The sequence below is a fragment of the Glandiceps talaboti genome, chromosome 11 (genome assembly GCF_964340395.1).
Source record: "Glandiceps talaboti chromosome 11, keGlaTala1.1, whole genome shotgun sequence".
In the NCBI taxonomy this organism is placed as follows: domain Eukaryota; kingdom Metazoa; phylum Hemichordata; class Enteropneusta; family Spengelidae; genus Glandiceps; species Glandiceps talaboti.
Window position 1 is genome coordinate 1,063,306 of NC_135559.1, and position 12,979 is coordinate 1,076,284.

At 36.4% G+C, this 12,979-nt stretch overlaps 1 protein-coding gene across 1 annotated transcript; it reads left to right on the forward strand.

The window, feature by feature from the left end:
* The first annotated feature begins 447 nt into the window (after positions 1–447).
* Positions 448–12,453, forward strand: LOC144442535 (uncharacterized). The gene is made up of 7 exons (XM_078131906.1): positions 448–494; positions 8,086–9,032; positions 9,796–9,914; positions 11,038–11,094; positions 11,581–11,684; positions 11,835–11,919; positions 12,094–12,453. The coding sequence occupies exons 2-7, from the start codon at positions 8,109–8,111 to the stop codon at positions 12,167–12,169; spliced, it is 1,365 nt and encodes a 454-aa protein (XP_077988032.1). The 5' UTR covers positions 448–494; positions 8,086–8,108; the 3' UTR covers positions 12,170–12,453.
* Positions 12,454–12,979: the final 526 nt, after the last annotated feature.

The window sequence follows — 12,979 nt, forward strand, 5'->3', positions numbered from 1 at the left end:
ACATGTTTGATTTCAATAACACACGACGCATTGTATAAATTTGGCAGAGGCTTTCAATACTCGTTTTTCGGTACAATTTGAACAAAAAGGCCGGAGATTCATTTAAATCATCTGATCCACTTTTCCAACTCTGACACAAATTGGTGTAATTCGAGTTATGTTGCCGTTCTTTCGCTGTTATTCTTACGAATCAAGTTACAGTGCATGAGCGCGGCCATTTTCTTTCACAGGTGTCTTCTGGGATCGTAATGTTTACATCTCGTGATATTTTTCTTGTCGGCATTTTCGAATAGTCACCCAAAATGACCAACTATAAACTATTTTAATATGTTGACTAAACAGACGACGTCTATTACAAAGGCGCTGTTTGTATTCAAGGAAATACCCACGGATTTTTTTTATATGATAGGTCAAAGGTCAATAAGTTAAGGTGGTCACCTTAGTTCACAAGTTCACATCATATATCTCGCTTGGCAGAGGGATTTCAAAAGACGGTAAGAATAATACGAATCAGATTCAATTACTGAAATAGTTATGACGATGTTGGTTGACTAATTCACTTGTTCACCAAGAAGCTATTTCAGTTCAACATTCAATTGAATTAATATTCAATTATTATATTATTTGACATATATCATGTATATTATGCAACGTAACTTATAGCCTATAGGATGATGACGTGCATACTGGTCACGAAGTCCGTATCGGATACATTCGGCTGTGACCGGACCACGTTCGAGAAACACACGTGCGCTACTGCCCATCAACTTTCACCCAATACAGTTACCCCCGGGGTAGCTAGGCTCTGAATTGAGCGCATTCCAGAGGATAAAAGCACATTTTCAGTGTTTGTACACAGTGGGTAAGTGTTCCCCGTATTTCTGTAGAATAATGATTGTATTGATTCAATGAACTTCAGAAATGAGACCCCCTCTTCCTACACTGTCACTGATAAATTGGCTGTGGCCCATGCATGATGAACAAATATTACATTTTCGGCGTGAAATAAAGATGTCGTTTTAAGGTATAGAAAAGTTCGTCTTTCCATAATTTTTATAAAAATGTGTGTAAGCCAGACTAACTTTTAATTAATGTTAAAAGGACACAGACTGATACGAGTTTATACATTTTGGAGCGAAATTTATGCTGTAAGCGTAAATTGAAATATTATAAACTTACTGTTTTCTAATTAGTCATTTTAATAATTAATTGCAGTTTGCAGAACTCAAACCTAGTATTCTAGAAATAATACATGAATGATTTGATGATAGATTTTATTCTACGTAACGTATACTAACAGGTTTTGGAACTGTTATGCCAACAACTCCAAAACATGAATCTTAATCCTCATTCTGCCAAGACTCTAGAGGGTATTTATTTGTACACAAAAAAAAAAACCTACAATAGTACAAGTTGAGAAAAACAGGACATTGAAGATATGCATCGACATTGTACCATGTACAAGCCAAGTTTGATAAAAGGAATTTATACCCTAGTCAATCTACATAACAACAACACTTGTCTACATCATTGGTTCTGCTGTGTTCGAAATATGTGACTTAAAACATTCCAAATTGCCATCATTTTCTCCAATTTTTCTTTGCTATTACTGGCACTGGTATAATTAAATTATTCCCCAATATTTTTCTTCATTCAGCCAGAAAATACTTGTGACCTAAGGGTTTTGTCAGTACAAGTCTAGCAACTTCGATCACGTGTATTTTCCTTGCATTGGTTGAATGAATTACGAAGAAAATATTGGGGAACAATAATTATAATGGTATGATTTTAGTAATGTAAGTATTTTCACTCGTCACATAGAGTATAAAGTCAGTTTGGGTACCTGTTTAAAAACACTAAAATTATACATAACTGGAATTAAAGGCTACTAGCCTGTTCACTGCATTGGTATGGTACAGTGAAGTGGTAAACAGTTAATATTACAATAGTAGTATTTTCTGCAATGTGGATATTAAAGGCTAGTAATAACTGAAACTAAACTTGTTCTGTCAACAGCTGATGTATAATATACATTTCTTGTCTGTTATTAACAGGAATTCTCTGTCGTCAAGGTTACATAAGACTTTGGAAAACCAGACAATGTCAAAGGTAAAGATTAATGCATGTCATTATAGGGATTTGCTGTACCTTCCACAAGTAGACCAAAGTATGGCAGATGCCATAATGTTGTACAGGGAGATCTATGGCACTTTATCCCTGGACATTGTGGCTAATATTCCTGGTATGAAGATAACAAAGAACTTTGTAGATGCTGTTGACTTCTCACCAAAAATATCAAGTACAAGACCAACTGACACTTGCCACAAGGAAAACAAGTTAGCCAAACCAACCAATGCTAGTCACAAGTTAGCCAAACCAACCAATGCTAGTCACAAGTTAGCCAAACCAACCAATGCTAGTCACACAGAAGACAAGTTAGCCAAACCAACCAATGCTAGTCACACAGAAGACAAGTTAGCCAAACCAACCAATGCTAGTCACACAGAAGACAAGTTATCTAAACCAACCAATGCTAGTCATAGAGAAGAAGGCAAGTTAGCTAAATCAGCCAATGCTTGTCACAGAGAAGACAAGTTAGCTAAACCAACCAGTGCTAGTCACAAGTTAGCCAAACCAACCAATGCTAGTCACGGAGAAGACAAGTTATCTAAACCAACCAGTGCTAGTCACAAGTTAGCCAAACCAACCAATGCTAGTCACAGAGAAGTCAAGTTAGCTAAATCAATCAGTGCTAGTCACAAGTTAGCTAAACCAACCAATGGTAGTCACAGAGAAGACAAGTTAGCTAAATCAATCAATGCTAGTCACAGAGAAGAAGGCAAGTTAGCTAAACCAACCAATGGTAGTCACAGAGAAGACAAGTTATCTAAACCAACCAATGCTAGACACAGAGAAGACAAGTTAGCTAAATCAATCAATGCTTGTCACAAGTTAGCTAAACCAACCAATGCTAGTCACAGAGAAGGCAAGTTAGCTAAACCAACCAGTGCTAGTCACAAGTTAGCTAAACCAACCAATGGTAGTCACAGAGAAGACAAGTTAGCTAAATCAATCAATGCTAGTCACAGAGAAGAAGGCAAGTTAGCTAAACCAACCAATGGTAGTCACGGAGAAGACAAGTTATCTAAACCAACCAATGGTAGTCACAGAGAAGACAAGTTATCTAAACCAACCAATGCTAGTCACAGAGAAGAAAAGTTAGCTAAATCAATCAATGCTAGTCACAGAGAAGAAGGCAAGTTAGCTAAACCAACCAATGGTAGTCACAGAGAAGACAAGTTATCTAAACCAACCAATGCTAGTCACAGAGAAGAAAAGTTAGCTAAATCAATCAATGCTAGTCACAGAGAAGAAGGCAAGTTAGCTAAACCAATCAATGGTAGTCACAGAGAAGACAAGTTAGCTAAACCAACCAATGGTAGTCACAGAGAAGACAAGTTATCTAAACAAACCAGTGCTAGTCACAAGTTAGCCAAACCAACCAATGCTAGTCACAGAGAAGACAAGTTATCTAAACCAACCAGTGCTAGTCACAAGTTAGCCAAACCAACCAATGCTAGTCACAGAGAAGACAAGTTATCTAAACCAACCAATGCTAGTCACAGAGAAGACAAGTTACGAGTAGCTAAACCAACCAATGCTAGTCTAGGACAAAACAGCAAGTTAGCTAAACCTACCCACACGTACCATGGAGTAAACAATAAATCAGCTAAATATACCAACATCGGTCACAGAGAAAATAAGTTATCTAAACCTACTAATACTTGTCACAGAGAAAACGGCATGTCCACTTCTGGTAATTCTAACACTTGTCCTGCACAAGACCATAAGTTCTCAACACTGACCCCACAGAAAAAAAGACCCAAAGTGGTTCCTTGTGATGAAGAATCTACACAGGAGAATGGAAAGAACACAACTGATCAATTATCAAAACTAGTGGATACCATAGATAGTATATTTGATGCTATACTACCTCCACAGAAAATTGATGATGGTGAGAAAACAAAGAGATCTTCAACCTCTCAATTGGAGGATGACGGCAGAGAAACAAGATTATCGGCAGGTCAGTTTAGTGATAGTGTCACACTTAAAGAAATGACAAGACCTCCAGCCTTTCAGTTTGGGAAAGATGGAGTTGCAGAAAAGATAGCAGATTTTGTTCCAAAACAAGATGGGAACATTTCCAGTGATATTATTTGCAAAAAATGGCAGTCAGAGATTCAGAGGAAACAAGAACTTGTTGATTCAAGTATTGCACTCTATCCATCACCAGGGCAACAACACCAGCAACAACTACTACAACACCAACGTTCAACATACCAACTACTACAAGTACCACCAGTGCCACATAGTTTCATACAGCAAGGAGATCCATATGCATTATTACCACCCTCTTATCCTCTCTACATGTCTTTCAGAGATGAACCATCTAATAACCCCCAACCACAGCAACAGTCTACTTTCAGAGGTGAACCACCTAATAACCCCCAACCACGGCAACTGTCTACTTTCAGAGGTGAACCACCTAATAACCCCCAACCACAACAGCTGTCTACTTTCAGAGGTGAACCACGTAATGACCCCCAACCACAGCAACTCTCTACTTTCAGAGATGAACCATCGAATAACCCCCAACCACAGCAACAGTCTACTTTCAGAGATGAACCACCTAATAACCCCCAACCACAGCAACTGTCTACTTTCACAGGTGAACCACCTAATAACCCCCAACCACAGCAACTGTCTACTTTCATAAAAGATCACGTACCGAAATACTTGAAGCCTTATCATACTTCACAAAGGCATGGTGTAGTTGATCATGTAACATTGCCAACAGAAAACTTGGCTCCACTAGTTTCAGAAATTAGAGTGCCAGCAAGTTATGTAGCCACAATGAAGTCATGTACAGTTTTATCTGGAAGACAAAAAACAACCGAAAAGTCATCATTTACAGGTAAAAATGAAACAAATGTAGTTACTATAGAAAGTGGACCTACACAAACAACAATATTGCAAGATGTGCTGCCATATGCAATTGACACACACTTTTACCTACATCGAACACGAGCTGAATTGTGGGGAGAAGACTCTATGGCAACATCTGATGACTTAGTTGCATTTACTCCATCACCTGGACCAACTACAAGAGTCAAGGAAATAGGAGGAGTAGAGATATATTCTGACCCAGATCGTTATCCTACTAATTTATCAAGATTCCAAAGCTATTGGAAAATAGCTGTTGGTGTACATCCAAGCAAGGTACACACATTTTCTTTAGAGAAATTTCACCAACTCAAACGTCTTGTGTTATCCCCACAAACAGCAGCACTTGGAGAGGTTGGACTAGATAGAACTGGGCCTTTCTCTTCTTGGCATGAACAGGATAACATGTTAATAAATGTCCTGCAGTTGTGCTCGGTGCATAAGCCTCTGATTCTGTATGTCCGTGGTATCCATGGAGACAACTATGGTTCTGATGCGAGAAGCGCACTGTTTCGTATTGTAAAGCAGCGCTGCAGTCGTTTACAGCCAATACATCTACACAATTTCACTGGATTTTCAGAGCAAGTGAAAGAGTGGCTGCAGGCATTCCCAATCTGTTACTTTGGATTTACTGGTGAGGTGACAGACTTTGATTCAGGACAGTTGAAAGCGTTGCGGACAGTTCCACTTAATCGTCTGTTGATTGAGACTAATTCACCCTACCTCTCTGTACATGGCAATGTGTGGACCAACACACCAGCTTACATAGGAGACATTGCAGAAAGAGTAGCCAAGGCTTTAGAGATGACTACAGCACAAGTGCTGGATGCCACAGTTCGCAATGCCATATACCTCTATCAATTTTAGACAAAAACATTGTTAGTATAAACAGGTTTATGAGTGTGAGACATTGATAGTAATACATGTATGTCATGTGCTGCTTACCCAACTTTTAGCCAGAAAACAAAATGTCAAAAGAGGGTGCTGAGGGTGCTCCTGAGGAGGAAAAATGAGGGCTTAAAATGACATGACTGATGTATATGAAGCAGTCAACAAACTGTGGCTAAAACAACTCAATAATTTCCTTTAAAATGACATCTGATACAGTTATCAGAATTTTTGACTGGTTCAAATTTCCAAATGCCAGCAATTTTTTGGTTTGCGATGACACACCAGCTGGTATTTTTTTTTTAAGGAAGTTACAGTACTGAACTAGAATGGTCACCTGTGTCTGAACAGCACTCCTAGTGGCCAAACCAGACAATCTTTTGTTTTTCTGATAACCAGACTATGATGTATTGTTGTCAGTGTTCACTCTGTCAGCTTGAACTAGCATTGACAGCATACTTTGTTTTTAAGTATTCCAAGTTTTCTATTTGGGTGTTTCAAGGAAAATAATAATGGAATGGAGAAATGATAAAAATTTCAGTTACAAATTTAAATATATATATTGTAAGACAGTCTGTGGCTGGGTTACATAGCGATTTATGATTTTGCTTGGCTGTTGCGCTAACCTCTTGTAATGCTATCAACAGCAATCGATTAATTTAACCACACCCCCAATGGCTAGTCTGGAAGATACAACATTTGTGTCATGCTCAGTCAGCACTCGGTACTGGTTAAGAAGCCTGATAGGGCTGAACAGCATGATGTATCTTGCAGTCTACGCAATGACATGAGCATGCCCATTTGAAGATATTTACATAATATTTGCTATATTATATCTCTCTTTTGCTCATCTCTTCAAGGGCATATTTACATATTGACTTCATTTGAATATAGCCAATTAGGCTGACATACGTTATCACTCCCCATTGTGACCAATCACTTTGAGTGCATTTTTTCAAACTGATCAGTTTGAGTTTGTATAATTTCAAACTACATTACTTGGTTGCTGTTGATAGCATTATAAGTGGTTAGTGAGACAATGAAGCAAAATGACAGGTTGTGATGTAAACTGGCTAGAAAAAATGATTTCTTTTGGTTCAAATTTAGATCATAGATGAAATCTTGAGTCAAAAACTTATTAGAAAAATATGAATTAGGTTCTCTGCTTTATGTTGTATTTATTTTGTATAATTATATAAACAAACAAAAAGTGTCTTTGTTCTTAATAAAACTCCAAGTATTATTATTGAAGAATAACTGTTTTGCTCTGCTTTGTGTTTGTGTGTCTGCTGTTTTGTCTGTGTTTGTGTGCCTGCTTTGTTTTGTCTCAGACCACTAAAAATAGGTTTTGTTTGTGTGTCTGCTGTGTGTTGTATTTGTGTTCTTAGGTTTGTGTGTGTGTGTGTGTGTGTGTGTGTGTCTGCTCTGCTCTGCTTTGTTTTGTCTCAGACCACGTTTTGTTTGTGTGTCTGCTTTGTTTTGTCTCAGACCACTAAAAATAGGTTTTGTTTGTGTGTCTGCTGTGTGTTGTATTTGTGTGATTAGGTTTGTGTGTGTGTGTGTCTGCTCTGCTCTGCTTTGTGTATCTGCTTAGCTTTGTCTGTGTGTGTGTATCTGCTTAGCTTTGTGCTGTTTTTAAACGACTGAAATTATTAAATCTAGTTGTCCATTTCAGTGTGATAATTCTAGGAATGGGTGTGTAGACAGGTTATGGCTCTCAGCAAGATGATCTAACCTTTGAATGAAATGTTATGGTAAAAATGTATGCTTTAGTAAAAAGAAGTGATGTTATAAGTGAATTAGTCTAAAAATCTGATATTTTTGCCAAACTTTTCCCCACTCCCGCCCCCCATTCCAAATCTTGGCAAGGGACCATTTGGTTTGACTCATGACAATGGCCCATTAGCACAACCCAGTCAGACTATGCTCAGAAGACCAGTATAAATGTGGGATTTCCTTTGACTAGTGGCAGAAATTTCCATGTGTTATAATTAGTACTTGATATGAATCATCATTGTTGACATCAAAAGTGACTGTGTCTGTCTGTGTCTGTCTGTCTGTCTGTCTGTCTGTGTGCTGAAGGGGGGATTCTTCCAATTCAATGAACAATGTAGACCTGTGAAATATTTTGCTTATTATGCCAGATATTTTTCTTATCCCATAATATACATTACCTTTTCTCTTGGTTAATAGTTATATGACCATTTTGATTGGAGATGCCTAAAATCACAGGAAAGAAACGCAAGGATTTTAGTGATTCTGAGGATGAAGAGATGGCAAACACATATGGAAATGTAGAGAAGAAACGCAGGGACTTCAGTGATTCTGAGGATGAAGAGACACAACACACAACTACAAAAGTTGAAAAGAAACGCAGGGACTTCAGTGATTCTGAGGACGAAGAGACACAACACACAACTACAAAAGTTGAAAAGAAACGCAGGGACTTCAGTGATTCTGAGGATGAAGAAATACACACCCCTGAAAAAGTAGAAAAGAAACGCAGGGACTTCAGTGATTCTGAGGATGAAGAGAAACAACACACCCCTGAAAAAGTAGAAAAGAAACGCAGGGACTTCAGTGATTCTGAGGACGAAGAGACACAACACACAACTACAAAAGTTGAAAAGAAACGCAGGGACTTCAGTGATTCTGAGGATGAAGAAATACACACCCCTGAAAAAGTAGAAAAGAAACGCAGGGACTTCAGTGATTCTGAGGATGAAGAGAAACAACACACAACTACAAAAGTTGAAAAGAAACGCAGGGACTTCAGTGATTCTGAGGATGAAGAGAAACAACACACAACTACAAAAGTTGAAAAGAAACGCAGGGACTTCAGTGATTCTGAGGATGAAGAGAAACAACACACAACTACAAAAGATGAAAAGAAACGCAGGGACTTCAGTGATTCTGAGGATGAAGAGAAACAACACACAACTACAAAAGATGAAAAGAAACGCAGGGACTTCAGTGATTCTGAGGATGAATCAGCATCTAGCAGTCATACAAGAGTTCCAAGCAAACCACCAATTAGGAAAGGCCACTGGAGTATGGGATTATTGGATTCAATGCATGATCCAACCTATCAGATTGATAAAGATGACAAAATGATTATTATCAAGGATAAATACCCCAAGGTTAGTACATTGTCTCACTACATGTATGTCATGGGTACAGTAGTCCCCTCACTATGTCATGGGTAAAGTGACCCCTCACTCTGTCATGTCACTAACTAAGTTTTCATTCTAATCTGACCAGTAAAGTGTCTAAGTCGTAAAGTGGTACAGTGAGTCTGAAACTCATCAGATCCAATTTTGGATTTTATTCAGTGTGCAAAAAAACACAGTACACATGAAAACTTGTTCAGAAACAAATCTGAGTTGACAGTGTGATACTGATAGTCTAGAGCTAATGGTGGTTATTTATTTGTTATTCAAATTTATTGGTATCTAAGGCCAAAGAAAAAAAATTGTGTGGCTCCGATAACGGCCAATTTCAAAACAGGGTGGGGTAGGGAATTTTTATTTTTTATTTTAGTTTATTATATTTCTTTATCTGGTTCAGGTTGTTCCAATGTACATGTACGTAGAGGTCAACAGAGATTTGTCATCGATGTGTTTGCACTTTCCGTATGATGTATGGACGACATTGTGTGCTACACTGTATTCTGCCATGTTCTTTTAAATTTTGTATTTTCAATATATTTGTCAATGTAGCTAAAATATAGTTTAGGGTCGGCAGTAAAAAAATGGGTTAGGTCGGGTTACCGGAACCAAACAATTAATTTCTATTGGCCTAAAAGAAATGTCATCATACTATCATTTTCACAATATACAAGAATATCTTACTTGAATTCTTGGTACTTTTATGATATAACTCTTGATATTACTCTAATTTCAGGCAAAACATCATTACCTGGTTCTACCAAGAGTAAGCATTCCAAGTTTAAAAAGTTTAAAACCCAACAATTTGGGTCTCCTGAAACACCTACATATGAAAGGAGAGGAATTGATTAAGAAGTAAGTGAATTATTCAATAAAGTCTGTACAATGTCATGTACATCTCATCTTAAATTTGCCAAATTGGAAATTGGAAAACCAGTAAAGTCCTATCAAATGATACATTCATAAGGTAACAGTAAGTACATACGTAACTTAGAGACAAGCTAAAACTATTTATATAAGCTATTAAATGGATGTTGGTTTAATCGTAGTCAATGTTGAAATACCACTTTTCCTATATAGTGCAGATATACAGCTAAGTAAAAAGCTATTAATATGGGAAATACACATTCAAATTTATTTTATATTGACATATAAAGAAGACAATTAATTTTAATTAAACACACAGTATGATGATGTTTGTGATGACTTCCTGATCTTGCAGTGTCCATTTGTGGGCTTTGAGTGTTTACACTATCTTGATTACAAGGTGATTATATCCATACAACGATGCCACTGCTACTACCCACTTGTGTAATCTACCACATTGAACAAAAATAGTTTTAGTTAACAGAAAGCTTAGTTTCTACAGTTCATGTAGTAAGAACTAAGATACTGTATGCATGTATGATGTACCATACCATGGCTAAATATAAATCAGTTGGTGCTATAAGTTATAGGTTGTTGTTCTTCAATCAATCAATCAATCAATCAATCAATCAATCAATCATTCAAACTTTATTCTACACCACATACACTAGCATAGAGTTGTGGTGTGTTACAAGTTTAGAAAAATAAATTGCATACAATAGAGCTATTACAAGAAAGTATACAAAATTAAACTAAATCAACTCAGCAGATAGATAGAAAAATGTCAATGCATGATGTAGACAACACAGGTTTACAAATACTGTTCATGTTTATCAAAATCTGAACTTTTTTTCTATGAGAATGGTTGAAAGATGATCAACTCAATTATCTTGTATTCAATTAATACTCAAAATTCTAAAATTGTTTTGATATCTGACCGTCCCATAAATAATTTTGTCAATTTAGACTCTCTTTTATTCACACAATGCCTATCTCATAAATTGCTCATTTCAATTTTATATACACCCTACTCCTAAAATATCAGTAATATTCCTCAAAAAGTTTACTCACATAATAACATGATTTAACAATCTATTTTGTTGACTTGTAGACATAAATCGTCAGGGTTACAGTTTAGGCTTGGATACCACTGTGTTCCTAGTATGAGGTGAGTACTCCCCCTTTACTTGCCACTTTGTCAAATTAACACAGAGAAGAAGAAAATGCACTTTATTTGGGTGATAACAAAGCTATATCATGTTACCTGCACTTTCCAACTCATTGAATTCACTCAATCCATCGTCATTATTGTAATGCATTATCTAAATAACAAAGGTCTGTCCATATATGTCTATCCAATATTGAGATGAACATCTTGAACTATTACATCAATGTTGCAGTGGTGTTAAGTTTCTTGTATCACTCAAAAGTAGTCAGTCATTTTTAGACAAGTATTCTGATAATTTTGTACTGTTAACGTTAGATTTGGTACTCAGATGTCAGTATTATAACTTATTAAACTTGGGACCTTCATTGATGAAATGGGACAAGAAGACTGGGAGATTACTTTTTGTATAATTTATTTTATTAATTTTGCTATACCGTCATATAAAATATCTAGAGATTACCTTTTGTATTTTTATTAATTTTGCAGTCATTTACATCTACATGTGATAAGTCAGGATTTCAATTCACCATGCTTGAAAACAAAGAAACATTGGAACTCTTTTACAACCAAATATTTTGTGGAATCAGCTGGTAAGTTTTAAATGTTTCGTTACCATGGGGATCAATCATCATATTTGGCTTTGACTAATTACTTTTAAATTAGTCTCTCTGGTTCCATGTAGTCTATAATCCTGCCATAATCTACAGATATATTGATAAGTGTCAAACTTATCTTCGTAGATATAATACAACAATTAGAGAAGACAGGTAAGGTAAACCCTCCAGCAGCTGGACAACACAAAGAACTGTTACAAACTCCTTTGAGGTATGTACTATGCTTGTTATCTTATTGATTATCAAAACCTTATTATGTTCAATGGTGTTAAAAAAAGTTCACCAATATATAATATAATGATGTTAGTTTTTATGTAGTGTTAGCAACCATGAATATACCCTTAGCAAGTGAAATATTCTCAATTTTATCCGTTTTTTTCTGTAGATGTCACGTGTGTAAACAACCTCAGAAGAACATGCCAACTTTAAAGCAACATATAATACGACACACAGGAAGTTAAAAGACTTGTACATTATCTGTCATGATGATCCAAAATGAAGTGTTATACTTCAGAACTTGGGACGACATCAGAACTTAGGACAATATCAGAACTTGTGATGGGACTTCATCTTTCAAGATTTCAGTACAACAGAACCTATGACTTGTTCATCTTTCAAATTTGTGATTCAGACAGGGTTCAAAACATCACAACTCGTTATCAGGCATTTCCATCTTCCGAGTTTTTGATCTGAACTCAACGATAGAATTATTAAGAATTACTGGTAGTTATCATGTGATTACAATATGGCACTTTTTTTTCTTTTTCTGGTGGGGGAGGGGGAAGGGGAGGGAACCATAGCTTCCCAGTTAGTTGTTGTTCTCCATTATCATTTCCCAGTCTGGATAACTAATCAGATGTTGAATAATTACAATTCAGTATTAGAACTCAGTGACTAGTTATTTTGGTTAATGGTCGTCATGGACACCATCATGATGACCTCAACTGACCTACTTGAACTTTGCCCTAGCTGTATGCCTTAACTGTATTGTAGGTTCATTTTCAATGGCACTGAAAAAACTAATAGATCAGAATCTGAGACTTATTTATCTTTCATGATGTAGATTTAACTTTATGAAATAAAAAAATCACTTTCTCCTTGTACTTCCTTCTCCCAGATGATCAAAGCAATTCTTGCGAACTCCACATATATCCATATAAATATTTGCAAATATCTGGTAATGAAGAACCAAGTAAAAGAATATCATATACTGTATTTTGTATCTGTTATTCAGAATGCTGCAAAAAATATGATGAACTTTGATATAAAAA